General features: G+C 39.5%; 1 protein-coding gene across 1 annotated transcript; it reads right to left on the bottom strand.

Annotated features, from left to right (window-relative positions):
• Positions 1 to 277: 277 nt before the first annotated feature.
• prim2 (DNA primase subunit 2) lies at positions 278 to 20,327 on the bottom strand (the record flags this gene model as incomplete). The annotated part of the gene is made up of 13 exons (XM_079229305.1): positions 278 to 526; positions 1,747 to 1,815; positions 3,272 to 3,354; positions 3,593 to 3,719; positions 10,909 to 11,094; positions 11,382 to 11,454; positions 13,287 to 13,354; positions 15,865 to 16,002; positions 17,705 to 17,800; positions 18,533 to 18,653; positions 18,755 to 18,849; positions 19,918 to 20,030; positions 20,183 to 20,327. 13 exons carry the CDS (start codon positions 20,325 to 20,327, stop codon positions 290 to 292), a joined length of 1,551 nt encoding a protein of 516 aa, XP_079085431.1. The 3' UTR covers positions 278 to 289.

Here is a 20,327-nt window from a genome sequence, read left to right as displayed (position 1 = left end):
GACGAACAGAGACAACTTTTAACAGTCTGCTTAAACCGAAGAATGAATGACGCTGCGTCAGCAGCATAACGGAAAATATTATGAGCGAAAACTCTGCTTTGCTCTGACAGTGAAGTTTGAATTAGGTCGAGGTCAATTTAAAGTCTGGCAACAAATGATGGAGAAATGACAATGAGTGATATGCAACTTTAATTCTTAACATGTCATGTACATTGGGTTCTAAAGATTTAGCTAAAGTTATATTTAGTACCAACCCTAACCCCCAGTCCTCATATAAAAAAAAAAAGAATCAGGCATCTTGAAAGAAAGAGTCCAGTTCCTCCGTCATCTCAGCCAAACCCTGGGAGGCGTTTGCTGCCGACTCTCCAGTTGCACTGGTTGCACTGGTGCCACTGGTGGCCGAACTTTCCTGCGACCTCTGTGGAGTGTCCGCCTCTCGCTTTATGTCCTTGCCTCCTCCCAAAACTTTCTGGCTCTCTATGAAGTACTGGTTGGGGTGATTGAGCGAGAAATTGGCGTCCTCAATCTGCAAAAGGAGAGGAAGGACGAGAGGAAATAAGAACAGCAGTCTTAGTGTTCACAGAAGAGGCAGGCTGGAGGCAGATCGATTGATTCAATGTTATGTCATCTTTTATGAGATGGTCATGTAACATCTGCTTCATTGGGGACGACGTGGAATGGTTTTGCTAATTTATTAACAATTATGAGGACAGCAGGCTCTCATGGCCAAATTAGCGTTCTAATTCAGTGAAAAGATGAAATACCCTTTTAGGCAATAAAATGTCTAAATCACTCATGAGGAGTAAAAACTTGTGAATCAATTAACACGTTCAAGCTCTTTCAAATGCTCCTCCTGCGACAGTTACACCATTTTAAAAAACAATTGTCCAATTGTGATTTATGTTTTCACAAACATTACATGTGGGTAAATATTTTTAAATGGAATTTGAAAAATTAAGATTGGTAAGGAGACGTTTCACAGTTTCTCCCTGAAGAAAATAATGTTCTAAAAATAGTTGTGATGTGTTTTAAGGGCAACTTCCTAGACATATATTATAATGTATCTGCATAGGGCCTAAAGGGTTGTTAATCAATACATATAATACACAACATACATAAACTTGTATTTAAAATATCATACATATTATACATAAACATATACAAGTTAATCTAATGATTCATCCACCTCCCCTAAAGAATAAACTTGTTTAATGCTTTGGTGACCTGTGGGTGTCACTGTGCATACTGCTGCGCTCCAGGCACAGAACATATTTTAGTATATTTGACAGTTTGCAGTTTTTGAAGTGGATATTTCTGAAACTGCGCATGGACTTGTAAAAATGTCAGAACAATTGCAGTAGTTTACACGATGTGAAACGATCCAACATCTGAAAACCGTGTGCCAAACTCAGTGTCCAAAATATGCTTTGAGTTTAAGACCTTGGTTCCTTTTTCAGTCCCTGCTTCTCTAAAACGAGGACCTTGAGTGTGACTGAAAGGAATGATGACTCAAGCATCCAAACTAAAACAGATTAAATTAAACAAGTGTCCATGGGGGACTAAAAAGATCTAAATGCTATAATAAACCTATAAACAGTAAGTGGCTATGACAGCCAGCTGATGATGGAGGCGATGACAGTTCTGGGTCTCTCCTGAGACTTTCTGCAGGGGAAGTGAGGACCAAACCACCGTCCCTGACGAAGTTAGCCCCAGTTAAACCCTGCTTCAAATTAAATCTGCACTTACATTGTGTGTCAGGTCAAAGTACTTCTGGCACGCCAGCTGAAAGTGCATCCCTTTAACCAGCTCCAGGATCTGCATCAAAAAGATAGAAACAAATGAAGAAACTGGTTTACAGTACATATGAGACTAGTTTCTTCCCCAAACTGTCGAACCATAGATACTGAGAGTGCAGCTACAGACGATGATGTCAACATGGTGTGTTGTCGCAGCCCTGTATTCAAAATGGTTTCAATTGGCTTCTGGTCAACATATGGAAACGTCACTCATGAATCATAACGACAGCAGTGAATACATCCTTCAGGAGATCTTTGCAAATGCAATGAAAACAGATCACAGGCTTATTTGGGCTACTTTAAATATTCATGCCCGCGATTAAACTCTTTGTAGAATCACCGTTGGCAACGATTGCACCTTATCGTACAATTTGGGAAATTCCTATTTTTTCCTTTCTGGATTTCTTAAGCTTTACAAAGCTGAAAAGAGATGAGAGCAGATATTGTGAAGCCCGGGCCTTTTGAAGACCTCTCTCACAATTTTGTACGAAAAAAAAAAAAATGTCGTTGCTAGCACCGTTGTGTTAGTAACGACATATTCAGTGTAACTCACCTGTTAAAATATCAACCCAAAGGTCGTTGGCAATCACTAAGAGAGACACTCTTGTGTGGAATCTGCCTGTTTTTGGCTACTTCATGATTCCCTATATTCTTGAAGGCTGCCTGCAGCGTGATACTGCTAAAGCATGCTGGTTTTAGATCAGTGATGAGATGTACTTGGTTTTTGCCAAATGATGCAGTTTTTATCATTTTGTTTAATGGAATACCAGGAGCATTTGCAAAAATGCACACAAAATTCACATTTAAAAAGGGCAAACACTAGCTGTGTTGCAACTTTAGTTATTTTTAGTTACTCCTAATGTAAAAGGAGAGAAATATCACACTGCTGTGATACTTCACTCAGCGCTTCTCCTCCAATTAGTGAGTTTTACTCTGGACTGGAAGGTTCTTTGGGGATTAGAGATGCCGAACATCCACGAACATCCACGACACTATCACACCTCAACAGTCTCGACTATCTTTACAGTTCAGCACTTTCAGAAATTAGCAACCACTGTGGGAAGATATCCTCTGAAAATAGTAGCGTTTCTGTGTAATAATATAATACAATCTGTGAGTTGCCATTAATGTTGAACAGACGTTCATGGATGAATCCTAATCTCTTTGTTGATCCCGACTTTTCACCTAGCGCCACCAGCAGGTCCAAGTTTCACTTATCCTGTAAAATATAAATCCTGTGTATTCTCTATACCAGATGTTTTCAAAGTGGGAGGCAGGTTGGAGATAATTCAGCAATACAGGTGTTTTGGGTGATTTCATAAACCAATAAATGCCTTCGGATAATCCTTTTTTGTAAAAAAAAAAAACAAAAAAAAAAGTTGACAAAATCAAGTAATATTTCCAGATATCCATGAGCATGTCCCCAGTTAGCAGCAGATAGTGGTGGCTAGAGGGTTCGACAGGACGGCACCCACCTGACTGATCCCACTGGGAGACACTTTGTAGACCTGAAGCTTCTGCTTCAGCAGTTCCGGGTCACTGTGACGGAAAGGACATCCTACAAACAAACAAAAGAAAATGGATTAAACTAAATGATAGATTAACAGTTAACATGGCACATTACTTAGAGAACTACTCTGTCATTAAAACTCTCTCCATTTAGAGTTTCGCATGCAATCTCCACAATCAGTTGAGTCACAATTTCCAAGCAAAGTACTGAAACTAGAAAGCCTGATAATGGCAGCAGAGTGGCTCATCACATGGGTAATGGCTTCTTCCAACAGCCATCAACTCACCATGATGGTCGCCTTGGCTGGGTGGGTTTGATAAAATCACCTTCATGCAACTGTAGGGGGTGTAGTCTGTTCGCTTGCCTTCTTTGCCAAACATGTGGCGGACGCTGTATGCATATGCTTTGTCAAACTACAGAGAGGGAAGAAAGGAGAGAGGAGGCAAAGGCATTAGTGAGGATGAGTGTAAGAGGGACAAGGTTGGGGTGAAAAGCGACATCGTCATACATCATGTCAGATCCGACAGGGTGTTTTCCTCAATGAAATATAGAGCTATTAGAGGGAACCTGCTGTAGAGGCGTCGTCACACTCGAGATAGCTGAATTATGGATATTCTTTCTCCTCTAATTGCTTTTGACCCTTGTCCCACAGAGTACTTTGATAGAATATGAAGAGCATGTTAAAAAAAGCAACGCCATTTAGGACCTTTACTGCAATGTGCCCACTATTCCTACCTCGCTGTGTAGCACTTCAATGTGTATTGTTCAAGACTCAGACTCTTCCCTCTAATACAACTACTCCACATTTCAGAGGAAAGTGTTGAACATTGTACTCCACTAGATGTATTTGACAGCTATTGTTACTAAATACAGTAAAGCTGAGGCACCTTGCCACATTACAGATGCCAACGACTTTCAAAAGATATTTTCTATCAAAATGTCTCCGGTGATGCCTGGTGACAATTAACTGCCCCAACCCCAAAGAGTCCATTATTCAATACGTCTCAAGAAAAAACTAAAACCAAAAACTAGAGAAAGAAAGAAATGGAAACAGACTTCAGAAGTTAGTTTTTTTTTCTCCATCATTTCATTGCCTCTCAATCTTTTATGGCCCATTGGAGGGGGCCTGACCTTTTGGCTGAGAACCAACTGTCTTATAGTCAAACTATGCGTGTCACTGATTTTATAGCTAAGAAAAAACGTATATGATCTCTCAAAAAGCAAACCTTAAAGTCAAGGACACGAGTGAACTGTGTTAATAAACTTTAAAGTGCCAGGCATTTGTAAACCGTCATACCGTCTTCTGTCCAGGTTCCATTCATACATTTTGATATGTACAGAGCTCATGTGCAACCATTAAAACTGATTTACAGGGACCCTGCCTCTAAAAATCAAACAGTAAAATACACACGCTTCGTCAGTAGAGGAACACAATCACAGTGACTGCTCCCATCATAACATATAAATGTTGCAATAAAACCCTTGAACTTGCTAATGTGACAAGCTGCAGCGGCAATTCACGGATCCATAAAGTCTTCTCGAAGTGCAATAAATCAAATATTAATTATGTGAAGCGTCGGAGGATTCAAGAGGCTGTTTCCTGATTTAAGACCCCCCTACTCTATTAAAACTGATCTTGGAACTCCTCTGGCACTAAAGTGTGTTTAATATGTATTATAAGAAATAATTAGGACATAAAAAGATCCCATGTGGTCGGAAAAAAAGTGATGCTAAGAAATTAAATGCCAAACTTTCACTTCCCCGTTTGACGCTGAAGTGGCCTGACTTTTCTTTTTTTTGCTAAAAATGGAACATGAAGACATAACTTCGCAAAGAGATTATAGACAAACTCTTTCTTAAATCCTGAGATTAACCAGAAATAGACTCAAATACATTAGCGTTTTTTGCATTTTCTAAAGACTTTTGATTTGTCCTCAAGAACAGTATTCAGATTCCCCTCAGTCAGACGTTGTACAATGCAGCTTGCAGTTCGTTCACAACTTGTCCTATTTTTACTTGCACTGAATGCAACCCCTCTAAATATATTTCCACCGTGTTCCTACACTTCAGCCCACACTTCAGATAATCCTGGATATACTCTAACACAGCTGACCTCCAAACTGAGGGAGTTCAGAAACATCATAGTGGAGGGAGTCTAAGCACAAGCACAAAGCTGCATTAAAGGAGCAGAGCCACCGCTCCTCTGGTGCACATCTCTGCTCATGGGGCTTCATCGCTGTAACATCCCCCCACACTCGAGGACACAGTCACAAAAACCTGAGGCGATGAGACAGAGAAATAGGACACAATCAAAGGGATTACGTACACGAGTGTGTGCATGTGTGTAAACTTGGCATGGCTTCTTAGGCTCAGTCGGTCCATAGTGACTGATGTGCCTGCAGCTCCAATTCCTCTTATATGTACCCCATTGAATGCGTCCCATTTTAATCTGCTCTGCAGGCTTTTTCAGAACCCCAAAACAATAAAAAGGTGAGGGACTATGAAATACTGCATGTGTGCTCAAGTTAAGAAGTTTGATGTTGCAGAAAGAAGACAAGGACGGCTTTATAAAAAAGTAATTTACAAACAACGCACAGGTAGATTTTTTTAGCTGAAAGGCAATGGAGTTAGAACGGCACAGCCCCTAAAACACTGAGCCGCTGCAAACCCGAAACATTGCACTGTGCGTCCCACCCAGTAAAAGAGCTTAGTGTCATTAGGAAAAAAAACATTCCATTAATTTTTGTTTTATAAGTTGGACCTATTATGAAATGACGACGACTGAATTAGCGGCTTCGGTTTCAGTGTCCTGGTGTTGTGCAAGCAGGCTCACTGGAACACTATTTCAGTTCAGGCTTAGTTCCCACTACATGACTTCAGCCCTGATTTTTGGAGCTTCCCGACAAAAGCCTCAAAAGATGCAAGATGCAAGATGTGTAAACCTCTGGATATGTTGGGGAACTACAGCCAATGAGGGCCAGGACAAAGGTTGAGGGGATTCCTACCCGCTTTATGTTGCATTTGCAGTTGCTGCTGTGGCACCTAGTGATGAATAAATAAACATAACACAGCGGCTGATATACATAGAGGACAGTCGTAAAGACGTGTGGAAACAGGCTATTATGTGAACGTGTGCAGACGACAACATCAACCAGCATGAGATACGCCCGTGTCACTTCCTGCATGTGTTTATGTGACAAAACGCAGTTTGGAGAGTTCATTCGAGACTCCTCCCGATGAAAGATCTTGTAGTGTGTTGCCGGTCTGTCATGTAGTTTGAAAACTGCAACGACTTCAAGACCCGATCACAAGACAGCAAGTTGTGTAAAGTGTGCGAAAAATACAACAATCTGACAGCTTTGAAAGCTGTGCAATGTGAACTTTACTGAGAACCTTTAATAGAACAGAGCCATTGTTACACCTGTGCCATGATAAGTCACCATGCCTGCTGTCAAATTAATTATTAGAGACATATGGTATTAGTGTACATTTCTCAGTGAAAGAAAATATGAATTGTCCAACTTCAAAATTCAGCATGAGCAGTTAAACTAAGTGCAATTCTCTAGATTTGTTATTTTCATTAATTTATACAAGATAAGGTATTGGCCAATATTCCTAAATCCTCATGAAAGGATCACAGCGCTATCTAGTTAACATTGTTGTCTTGTACTTTATGGACTTTCTAAAAAAGGACAAAAGAACAAAAAACACTTTAAAACACAGAATAGCCTCTCTTATCTGCCTTCAAGAAAAAAATGAAGTGAAGAATCATGTTATATTTTGTATACAGGGTCCCAGAGGGAGCTGGAGGCTACTTTCAAATGTACTGAAAAATACCAGTCATCAAAATAAATAACATGGTGCATATTTGCAACCAAACTTTAGAGCAGTTAATATAAAGTGTCATCTCGTGAAAAACATCTATTGTTGAAAAAGACCCCAAAGCAAAGCTATAACAAGAAAAATGGTGTCAGTTAGTGGAAATGAATTAACCTGAAGTTAACATCTGTAAAACAAGCAGTTCCAACGCAGTCCTACCCCAAGGGCAACACAACACAGTGAAGTGTGCTTCAAATAGACACTCCTCTAAATAAATAGGCTAACTTCTGCGGCAAAAAAATAATATGGATAGATCAAGTTGATTTCATCAATCCCCCCCCAGTCTAATATTACGTCGCCTCTTCCTTCAGGCCTCTCTCTCGGCATCACTGCCTCCCATCTTGTTCCTCCGTGCCTGTTCGCATACTGATGAGCGGGCTTTGTGCAGCGTGCCACAAAGTGCAGTCCTCGACTCAACACATACATCATTGTGAGAGCTGCGATCTGTCAGCTGCTGTGGAACAAGAGCTGAGTGTTGTGCACAGTCCATCACGCTCTTTCTGGGAGCTTGTACATGGGAACCAAGCCACCTCAGACATGGGGCACCAAAGAGGACCACAACATGAAGTCAATGTACTGTAGCTGCCATGAGCCTCTTACTGGGGGTCAACAGAAGATTCTGGGACTGGAGAGAATGAAGGCAGGATAGATAGACTCTGCTTTATTAGTCTAGACATGTGCTTTAACAGGTGTCAAAACTGCACAAAGGGTGATGGGAAATCTTTAGATGGCTTAACTAAATGTCTGCACACAAAAACCCTCTTTCTGAATTAAATCTTTAGCGAGTAAACAACTCAAAAATAACTGCCCTGACATACAAACATATTCTGCTGCAGTGCGAAACCATTTCAAAGAGCTCCACAAATTACTGATGATATTTCTCAGATTAGTAATGCAAGCATCTTAGTTCTCAGTCATTTCCCCTTTCAGTATTCCCCCTAGTCTTAAATACAGGTGGCCATTGCAATTAATAGGTAAACTTGCAGGATATATACAAGGAAACTGATTTTAGTGGCAGGGTCCTTGTCAGGCTTTCACATGAGCTTCGTACATATAAAAAGGAATTAACTGTGAATATTGTGGAAAACCCCCACCGAAAGGTATTACATTTTTGGGGGGTTTGGAACAACCTGGACAGAAGATATTGAGGTTAATTATCATTGATACAGTTCACTTGTTTACGCCTGGACTTTGATGTTTTGCTTTTTTGGAGATCATATAAAAAAGTTTTACCCAGTTAGATACATTTTTGAAATGTGTTTCTATTCTCTCACACACACACACACACACACACACACACACACACACACACACACACACACACACACACACACACACACACACACACACACACTCTAAGAGATTTGAAAAACCTTAAAAGTGACAGCATATCTGATTTGACAGCTAAATACATAAAAGACTGTCTTGCATATCTTTGTGCATCAGAGTCGGGTCAGAATTATTTGATGCGTCTTCATTACGACTGAAACCAGCACCAGCAGGAAACGGCGGCTCGAGATCTCCCACCAATGTGCCAGGACGCTTTGTCTGGCTGATGCAACACATGTCGCCGGACTGGAAAGAGTGCAGACCGCCTGGAGTGACATGGCAGCCACGTGATCTACTACTACGACAAGTAATTATCTAAAAAGACAACACGGCTCGGGGATCAAGGCCCGCCACACGCAATGCTGTGCCAGATTCACTGCACTGACTGTCTTTTTAACTCACAATTAAATTCTTTCTTGGCATTCACTTGCACCCTGTAAATACTACATCTTTTGATGAGCGCCCAAAAATGCAACACACACAAAAACATAACACAAAGCGAAAATCTAAAACATTCTATGGCAACTGGACCGGGTCTTATAGGCTACGATATTTTTGACGAGTTAATTAAACTATCATAATTATTAGAGGAAGTTTTGGGGGCATTTTTAGCCCATCTTCTAGTGATATCAGGGGCAAACTTATATTTCTTAGGGGCAGTTTTGCCCTTTGCCCTCGTGTATTTCCGACGCTGATTGCAGGTCAGATGGATAGTCAAAAGGACAATATTTACATGAGCTTTTACTTTTAAAACGCAAGTTACAAAATGCAAATGATATAAACAACTATAGGATTTAGACTTTGTTCATCAATGAACCAAGTCAGCATTCACACTTTGTTGAGCTAACGTTAGCCTGACTTCCAACATTCATTCAGATATAAAGCGCTCCTTGTGAAGCTGTAAAAGAAACAGACAGGAAGCTCAAGTGTTGGTGAATGATCACTCATTTTACAGCCGCTCTAGTTTAATAGCAGTCATGACTTAAGTGTATGTTAGCTGAATAGACATCCTGAAGGGTTTGATGATCATCAAACCATTCAATCCTAATGAACTGATTAGGGTAGAAACTAACAATTATTTTAATTAAAATGTATTTGTCTAGCAGTTATTTTCTCATTCAGCAGATTGGTCTAAAAAATAAATAAAAATAGTTTCAGTTGCTAGTCAAAATCAATGAATTGTAACTTCAAGATGATTTTTTTAAAATTATTATACATTTAATTTAATACTATATACATCATTGCACAGAACGCAGTTCAATCAATTGAAAATTAATTTTCATTTTTCATGAATTTCATAGTGTATCTCGTAAGAAACATGATAACTCAACAACGAATTGGCTGTACCACCAAGTGAAGTTTCAATCTTCCATATCTCACTTAGATAGGCCAGCCAACGCAAACAGGGATGTTCTAACGTCTGTAGTGTGTACTGTAAAGTCATCTGTGAAATTGATACAACCCCAGCAAGTATCTATATATTGGCTTGAGTATATGGCTCACAACTGTTAAATAAATGTTGGTGGAGTCCAGGCAGCGTTTCAAATACTAATATATATATATATATATATATATATATATATATATATATATATATATATATATATATATATATATATATATATATATATATATATATATATATATACACACACATAATAATATCTAAACTATCTCCTGTCACTTGTGTGTTGTATTCACATAAAGAGAAATGATACTCTTAATGCAAAACAAATTGTAATGTCGTTACTGTGTCTCTCTTCTATTGAGAGACACGATATCTGAAACCACAAGCACTCAAGTCTTCATTCGCCTCAACAGCCCTGAGTGCATGCAAATAATGCTACCAGGGAAATATATTGTGTATCAATACAACTTTGAGGGGTCACTTCATCACCAATTAAACAGCACCACCCATATAGGTGTTGAATAGCACTCTGGAGAGGGAGAGTGTCCTTTGGTCCACTTATCTGGTGTTCAAGGACAGACTTTATAAAAAATAAATCTGTTTTATCAGGTTGTATTACATTTAGAAAGGCCTGTAAAAACCAAACAGCCTTTATAAACAAAATATTTGGTAAATATTTCATCTTGATAGTAATGTTGTATAAAGTTAAAAAAGCCCGGAGAAAGCCAGCCAGCCAGCCAGCCAGCCAGCCCGCCCATTGAGAAGGGTAAAAATATCTTCGGCTCATTATGAAACTATGGCGGGGTAAAACAGACGTTGGCAGACTGCCACAGTCTCTGTAATGAATGGGAAACCCTTGCTAGCTGTTGATCCAAAGGTACAGTGGCATTTGGGTGAGCAGGGCAGCCCTTCTCATTTAACAGGATGTTCAGCAGACAAAAGTAATCACTTAAAACATATTATAGCATTCATGATGTCAGCATTACCTTGTCCGCATCCACTTTGCCCCTTATGAACTCTGACCTCCAGAACTGCAGCGCTTGCTCCAGGGAGAGGCCGATACCTTTGAGGAAGAGGCCGTACTGCATGCGACCACCGTGGCGGAGGTGGTGGTTCTCTCTGAGGCTCTGATGGAGCTGCCTCATACAGAGCGGGAAGGATTTTCCTGAAAGCTGGAGGCAGACAACAATTAATGACTAGCATGCAGATATGGACTACTGTAATCCATCTGTGTATGTGAATATATATTCTTATACTTTAATTCACATCTTTTTCCTACGGGGCACATGTGACACACTGTGAGCCGTTTGGTTGACACTTTTTTTTTTCTTTCATTTGTCGCTCTGTGCCACCAGAATAACTTTACAAACCTTATTACACTTAGTTACATCACCCATTCCCCGGGCAAAAAGGAAACTTTGACTTGACATTTCAGGAATAGATTGTCAATGAAACTTACTGGATCAATTTGTTCCAAGGAGATTTTCCCAACATTCTTCTGCATGCTGTAATCCTGTCCCACATAGGCATGACTAAAACAAGAAACAACATTTTAAAAACATATCAGGACTGTGACAAATAATACAATTTTATAAGCAATATGGGCTGCCATGAAATCTGATTATATATTTGCTTACGCAATGTAATCTAAATAAGACCCGGCCCTTTAGACTGGACACAATGATTTTTCAAAAGTAAATAAAAAAACATCCTCTGTACCCTCCTATCAGATTTTTAAATCAATGACAGTGCTTACATTACACAGTGCTCTCCCCAACCAAAGAGATTAGTGGCCTGCCCACTAATCTCAAAAACCTGCCCACTAATCCCCCATCAACAATGGGGCAACATGACTTCTTCCACCCTTATATTCATATTATTACTTTTATCAAAACTAAGATGCACACTTTCACTGTGTTCTGAGCTGCTCTCCTGTGCCATTGAAGAGCTGAACTTAACACTGTTGCTATTAAGCCACACTATTAAATTTAAACTACAGTGCTTTTGCTTTGCCATCTTTAAGCCTGGACCCTATTTTTCGAAGGTTTTGTATCTAGTGTGGACAACAAGTCTCAAATCGGTCCAGTAATGAGCGAGAACACTGCAGACAGCACCCACAAAACTGCCTACAATGTAATCCTTCCGGGATCCTTCCGGGAACAACTAACAATAATAATAAAAGACACGATACAATGATAACAACCACATTGGATTAAGCGAAAGGAAAAAAGGAAAACATTGTATTTCCCTGTCGGGAAATGTCCATAATGTTATCAATCTGAGCCTGGAAGTGGCAAAAAGAAGCACATTCAGTGTGTGCAAATTATCACCGAGTGGCCCAAAGCTATTACATTGTAGTCCGTTTTGCGGCTTCAGCGTTTTCCCTCAATGCTGGACCAATTTCAAAAGTTACTAGACTGCCAGCCCAAATCAATTGTTTGGCACATCCAGAAGGCATGCAGATTGAAGCCACATTTGGAGGTGGTTTGAATTGCAATTCCTAACAGATTTCTAGATACAACAGATTTCTGCCTCTTGGTTCTGAAGCTTAAATTGGAGCTCAACATGTGCTACTAGCAGAGCGCTATGGAGCACAACACAGAAGAGAACAGTCCATGGACTGAGGCTGAAATTAATTGCCTGGACGCTGCTTTCACCTTCACTCTGCTTTATCTTTCTGCTACTTCCCCTTAGCGCCGCTATGTATACCAGCCTCCTCTGTCGCTAGGTGTGTCTGGTGCAACGGAGGAGCTGCTGACAGCTCGAGAGGGTTGGAAATCCACCAGCATTGCTACGTAGCTGTTGACGCCTACGTCGTTACCACATCAACATATGACCAAGATAAGCAACAGCGTTTACTGCACCATTTCCGTCTTATGAAAACAAATTGCACTTTGTCCACTTGACATGCTCTGATCACATTTGGATTTTAGGCGGGTCACCAAACAATATGGAATTTGGCTTATGCAGGGTGTATACGGAGCTCTATTTAATCAATTACATGAAAATGAACCTTTGCATAAAACTATTATTATTAATAAATTAAGAAATCTATCTAAAAAATAAATTAAAAAAAGAACTTGAGGAAAGCATGGACCCAACACTCAACCAACACAGAAATAGTACAGGTATTTCAAGATAGAGTTACTGTAACAATAGGAATAGATGATGCTGCACACGTAGCCTGGCAACACAAACATCTGGACTTTACTATAAGGACAGATTGGGTTTACTCAGACCAGCCACAAGCTGCCGTTCTTCGGTGCTAAAGATCAATCCTGCTAAATCTATTTTTTCTTCTCTTCTTCAAACATAGTCCAGGCAAAGTGGCAGCAAAGTTATTAATCCTGCTGCTGCTGCTTACCTGAGGTGGTTAAGGAGTGGTTGGAGCCGTTCATCAGAATGCACTGCTGGTAGCGAGCGGGCTGTCAACTGCAGATGAGATGGACATCACATGAGCCCGACATTGCAGGGCAAGTGCAAAGATTAAGTACACAGAACAAACCGTAAATAAAACACAGGCCACAGTAACATAATTTACAAATTCTTTAAAAAGGGAATTTAAAGTAATTATTATATGACCCCCCCCCCATCCCGAAAGATCTGTACATAGCCCTTGCCTTCTGGTTTTCCTGTCTCAGCATAAACACATAGCACAGTCAGATGTGAACTTTTCAGCCGAGAGTCTGGCTGCTTGTCCATCCCTCCCAAACAAAAAGCTTTACTTAGTGTAATTGCTTTATGAACGTGAATCCAATCAGAGGGCAAACACAAGTCCACAGTCTCAATCAGTTCAAGAACTGCCACACACCCACACAATATTTCTGTTGTTTTCTGCTAAAATGAACAGCCAAACAATAACTTGAGTGATATGGAGACGCAGCTTTCAATTTCATGCCTTTTTAATGACACATTTTCTGCGATGTCCCCTTGTCGTTCCCCAGTGGGGGTAAATAACCATTATACTAACACACAAACAGTCACATTGGCACAGTTACAAGCAAAATTGTTTTGGAGCATTATTCCATTCCAACAGTTAGTGGTCCGGATAATTACCAGGAAATGGGAGAGTGCAGAACTGGACAAAGCTGCTCTTTTTATTTGTTTTTCCCGTTGTAATTTTGAGAAGATGGTCCTGCTGTCTGTCCCATGATGGAGGACATGTGTTCAAGCAAATCAAGTGTATGATGCGCACAATGCCAACGTGAGTCCAGAGGCAATTACTTTCTATACTACACCATGGATAACACACAATCTGGTACCCAATCGTGATTTGGACACTAGACTGGAATTCACAGCCAGTGTACTTTTCAGAGTCGAGTCCTGTGGGGATTCTTCACCCAACTTGCACACAATAAACCGTTAACCGTTTCTGTGAAGTTTAAAGCACATATATCAGAGCAGCAGGTCAAGGTTTGGTGGCCAAGTTACTCTGCATGCATTTTGAGATTAGTAAACTACAAAAAAACTACTCTCAGAAATCACTACCGTCATTTTATTAATCAAGCATATTCAAGTTTGCCAGTAGTGAATTTTAGATGAATGCTCCAATTTGCCAACTGGCATGTCAGATCACCGGCTAAACAGAAGCCACGCTTTATCCTAAACACAGACAGCACACTGATTGAAAGTGACTACACAGTTGAACACAAAAGGGTCGAACAACAAAAGCAGACCACTGAACAACAATGCTCCTTTGTTTAAACTGCCAAATAATTTCCTTAGAACAAAGCGATGTACTGCCAGGTGGACTCAAACATCTGCTTTGGAAAGACATTGCGACCAGTCTCTTTTGACAAGATGATGCATGACATGCATTAGAAACATTACATGGTTTGTCCACTTGAGAGCACGTACAAGTCATAATTAAAAAAAACAAATCTATGGTTCTGTTCGTGTGACTGTTCGTGTGTTTATGTTTTTATGTTGAAAACAGGATTGAATGATCTATTCTTTGACACATGCATGACTAGTGCAGAAGTATTATCATCATTAATTTGCAGTATAGCAAATAGGTCTCCTTAAGACGAACTTGACTAAGATCTGCAGTGGTATGACCTGTGACGGTGGTCCATTTCCAACAGAAGGTGGGCGCCATTATGCAAACACTGATCCCTTATGTTGATCTGATATTTTCTCCACTATTTCACATACAAATTCAAAAAGTAGTTTTTCATGTATACTTCATATTTCTTGTCTTGATGGTGAATACAACATGGATAAGATTATAATTTTATGTATCACAATAAAAATCATAACGCTTACATGATTACTTCAGGTATAGCATTCACATGTAATGCTGGCTGATGACAAAATCCACATACTTTAATGGAAATTAGAAAAGTTGAGAATTAATGGTTTGCAAGACTTCAAATTGCCATATTTGATCATTTATTCTGTGGCTGTAATGTATTTCATCTAATTAATGGAAAAAGTCGATTCATGAACCTTTAGTGCCGCTGCTTATGGTTGTTGAGCATGCTTGGTTGTCTCCTCACATGTTTCATAAAGAATGCCTCTGGACCTCCAAACACCATGTTACGTGTCCCTAAGGGCATACAATGCAATGCGCAAACATGCTGATATTGTGCCTTCACAGACCCCCTTCCAAAGCCTTTAAAAAAAGCATCATGCTCGCAGGGATAAGCACTTTCATACGAGCTGTCCCCATGTCACATGTGTGCAAACTTATTCCCCCCATTTTAACCCTGCATTTCTCCAGTTTACCCTCAAGGCACGAAAGCCAACAACCACAGTTGCAACTTAAGATATAAGATAAGAGTTCTGGCTGGTGGTGGTGTAAGGTAAGAGGGATATTTTCTTGGCACACTGTGGGCCTCTTGGTGCCAATTGAACATCGTTTAAACGCAGCAGTCTACCCGAGTACTGTTGCTGAACATCTCTCACACACACACGCACACACGCACGCGTTGATCACTTACTGCAAGAGCTTTAGAAAGCCTGGTCCGGAAATCGTTGATAACAATGGTGACAATGTCCTGGTGAGGGATGTACGCATAGCCGGCTTTGAGGTACACTTTCCTTGTTCGCACTAGATCCAGGGCATCTTGAAATGGGACCTTTAAAATAAAAACAGACACATTTTAAATAATGAATGCATTAAAAGAGATGTAGATTTGAATACTCTGTTTGAATGCACAGTGACTGTCAGGGTGCTGAGGCCAACCCATTGTGCTTCAACATTTTGGCTGCAATACAAGGATTTACACTTATTCTAGTGATGTTAAATGAAGGGAGTGAGATGATTTACATGCTCTTTACATGCTCTTGTCAGCAACATGACTAAAATCTAAATTCTAAGTTTAGTAGCAGGCTATCATATTTTCACCTTGTAGACTCAAATCCATTCAATTGTCAAATTATACTGGAACATTTTGCAAGACCTTTTGATAGTGTGGCTGCTACAGTCCAAAGACATTGCAATATATACGACAACATTACCAGTTGATGCAGGGTCCTAGACCCCTGCTTTGTGACTATAAGTACCTGACCAAGAGAGTTACCTTCATTATCTCAACCCCAGTGTTGTGTGACAGTCCGATCTGCTACCGAGACGATCTTCTACACAAAACTATACTCTACGACAGACAACCAAAGTTTTTGATAGACAATAACAGTCTTCTACACACATCTACAGTCTGCTACAGACAGAGCCATGGATAGAAGAAAAGGGGGGTGAGATTTCCTGGCGGTCTACTGCCTACCGCAAACTTAAATTATCTACAAAATGCTCTTGATTGTGCTAACAGACGCATCTATAATCTGACAATTCAAGAATGCACCTATAACTGAAAAGGCTATACTCAGCAGCCGGATGGACGCAGGTAGATTGAGAATGAACTACCAACGGGAGCTTCAAGAGAAGGAATCTCAAGAAAAGGTAAACCCGTTTATGGAACCTCAAAGAAACATTGCAATCCTGGATCTCTGCATGGAGAAGAAGGGTCTCTCTCAGATACTCGCAGAGCGCCACAACCAGATGCTGAACACTTCCAGAGCGAGGGAAATGCAAAGCTCTGGACGACGATATCTATAACTTTAGAAATTCCATCTCAATTTTTCAAAAGGATTGAAGGAAATATTTATTTCATTATCCTCATCGTTCATTTTGTGGGAGCTATTTTCATATTGTGTTTATTATGTGGCCGTACATGAAGTAATATGTGTTCACTTGTGGTAATTCCCCTTTTTGCACAAGACAGCTGTCCCACTGTCAAACCATTACAAGTTTGAGGTCTTTCTCGCAGACATTTCAAGCACTTTATAAAGGCTTCCTGTGAGCCTGCATTTGTGCAGATTTTGCCCAAGGGAATTACCCACAATTCATGCCAATGTAACGCTACACAGTAGGTTACCAGTTAAAGCCACAGACAGGAAAAAAAAAGGTTGTGTGTGTTCAGTCTGGTACATTACATTTACACTGAAACATTAAGGAATTAAGATGGAACATACAAAAACATAAAAGCAGAGGAATGAAATCAGAGACTATATTACACACCTGGTTTAATTATCAAACATTCCTTAGGGGTGCCACTGGGACACACAATTTTTGACCATCATGTGCAGCAGTTATTCAACAAGTAAGGGAGTAAATGTAAATCACGTTTAACTCCTAGTCACCATTAAACCAGGAACATTGTTTCATGATTTATCCAAGTAATCATCTAGTTTGTTGTACATTGGTTTGAAGTATTGTATATAAAAATATGTAGAGAGAGAGAGAGAGAGACAGAGACAGAAAGAGAGCGATGAGTAACTCACTTTGTAGAAGTCCTGATCCTCCACCTTGACTCCACTGACGGCGTAACTGGAGCTGACAAGTTTATCCTGCAGAATCTTCTTATCCTCGACACTAACCTGAAAAGTTATTGATGAGAATGATGATGAATTTCAGTGAAGAGCTGGAGAGGCATCACTGTGTCCGTGTTAATACAGTGAAGGCTGAGGCTCATGGAGACCAAACATCATTTATCAGATATACGTGTCCTTTTCCACCTTGCTTGACACATAACGTGTTGATGGATTATTAAAAGTGTTTTTTTTTTCTCCTTTAAACATCCATCTCAAGTTTAGAAAACCTGCCTTAGTGCTTCCTTAAAGACTCAATAAAAAAGGGAAAGATGAAGTAACACACTTATTATTCACATTTTATTAGGATTACTGTGACTGTTAAAAATAGCAAATAATGTACATTTATCACTTCAGAAATGTAATTTGATCACGCTTTTAGCATTTAAACTTTTAAATCACCATTCAAGGAAACCCTGAAAACTCAAGTGTCTTGTTAAAATCGATGAAACAGCTCCATCTAGTGAAAATACAGTTGAACACAAATGTTGCTTTCCCTTTCTTGGTTAGTTTTTATTTGTATTTTTGAAGGTTTGTATAGAAATACATATTTTACAGACGCATTCAGATAGTGCTGTTCAGATCATCTACAAGCTTTTACATTCACACATGTGAACCAATAAGAGCACCAGAGGTGAAAGTAATATTGTTGTTTTTTTAGCAAGAACTAACCCTTTGAGTTTAAGTACATTTAATTAGAAAATAGGCTTTCAAAAAATATTTAAACAAAGACATACTTACAGTGTCATATTGCAGATTATTTTTGTGAAGAAACTCAAGCTTTTGTTTTGGAGACAGGTTATTGAAGCGGTAGCGGAAAAGATCAACTTCCTGTTGTATAAACCACCGTCTCAGATCCTCCCTTTTCAATTTGATTGGAAATAAACATTTATTCAGTTGCTTTACATTTTTTTAAAAATGCATACATTTTATTTGACAACAAACATTTTTAAAGAAACTTACGTTTGGCAGTAGGCAAGTCTGAGAATGAAGTGGGAGATATGGTCCTTTCTTCGTTTCTCATAGTCACTTGGTCCAGTCTGAGGTTTTCTGTCATCCTTAATGGGTGAAAGCAGGTACAGTATTTTTAAAGATCATAATTCACTTTACTACTTCTTCATAACTTTTGTCTTGTTAAGTATAATTTTAGTTGCAAGGTAAAATTAAAATGATAGGTTGATTAAATGGAGTTTTTTGTGGCTTTGTATACAAAATAGGTAATGCACACTTTTTTACTACAGTCAAGTTTACAATACCTGTATTCCAGCTTTGATTACTTTGGCTCTCGTAATTCATTTTTATTTTGCAAAGCAAGCAGCCAACTTATGCCTATCTCCTCGGTCTCTCAGATCAGTTCTTTTGTGTTTTGATACTGACATTCAAACACTTTACCAAAGATGTCGTAATGTTTGTCTTCACTGAAATATTTATTTGATGTTCACAAAATGCTAACAAGTCAATTTGACCTTCTGTATCAACTGAATCAACTGTATGGTCATTTTGGAGGCTGCAGTTTGTGGTGCTGTTGAACTGCCATGTGTCATGTTTTACAGTTATTTAGCCTATCCCCATTGATGTAAACAAGATGGTTGAAATAATTGAAATACATGCCTGTGTAACAGTACAGATGAGTTGTATTAGTCTGCATTGGTTTTGGCTTAGTATACCCAATAAACTGTAATTTGATTGCAACTTAAGGCGATCACAAACACAATGGAGTACAGTGTGCAGCAATAACTGCCTACATACACATATATGATGGATGATTGCAGAGTGATACATGATGACATGTCCCCAAACACTGCATGCAGGGTTCAGAATTAACTTTGTTTGGTCCATCTGCAAAATGATTAGTGCATATTCAATTTTGGCAGCCACTCAATAGATTACTATTGTTTTTTGGCTGGTAAGTGAAGCAAATTTACCACGCATGCCTTTTTTGTTTGTCAGCATTTAGATGGTGCCAATTTTTTAGCCCTGTCTGCAAGCTCACTGTGAAAGTAAAGACTTGGTGAACTGTCACAAATAGATAACTTTGTGATGAAGCTTTAATACACTTGGCAGGTAGTAAATGTATCACTGCTAAGTTGTACAACTCTGATGTGCGTCATGCAAAACATACTCACAGTGTCAGGTCTGTAAACAAAGTGCAGGGCTTTAGACTCAGAATCCAGTTTCCTTGTGTACTGATCTGACAGTTTCACGCAGCTCACGCCCAAATTCTCAACGGTCTTTAACACTTCGTGGCATTAAAAGAAAACATTGTAAATATATCAGGCCTTTTTTTTTAAACACAACAAAAATGCATTTAACACAAGCAGAGAAAACTCTGCTTACAGAAAATGTCAACGCTCAAAATAGAATTAAACGAGTATGAGACCCAGCTCTTACATTTCAGTCGGTCCACGGCAAATGCCTCAAATTCAGTGAGAGACATGTTTTCCAGAGGTGGCTGCCCATAGAACTGAAGAGGATGTCCATAGAGCTCCGCCTGGGAGTTGCTGATGGACTTCTTTTTTCTGCTAAAAAACTCCAT

Source organism: Taurulus bubalis (genome assembly GCF_910589615.1).
Source record: "Taurulus bubalis genome assembly, chromosome: 14".
Classification (NCBI taxonomy): Eukaryota; Metazoa; Chordata; class Actinopteri; order Perciformes; family Cottidae; genus Taurulus; species Taurulus bubalis.
This window is presented reverse-complemented; position numbering and strand designations above follow the sequence as displayed.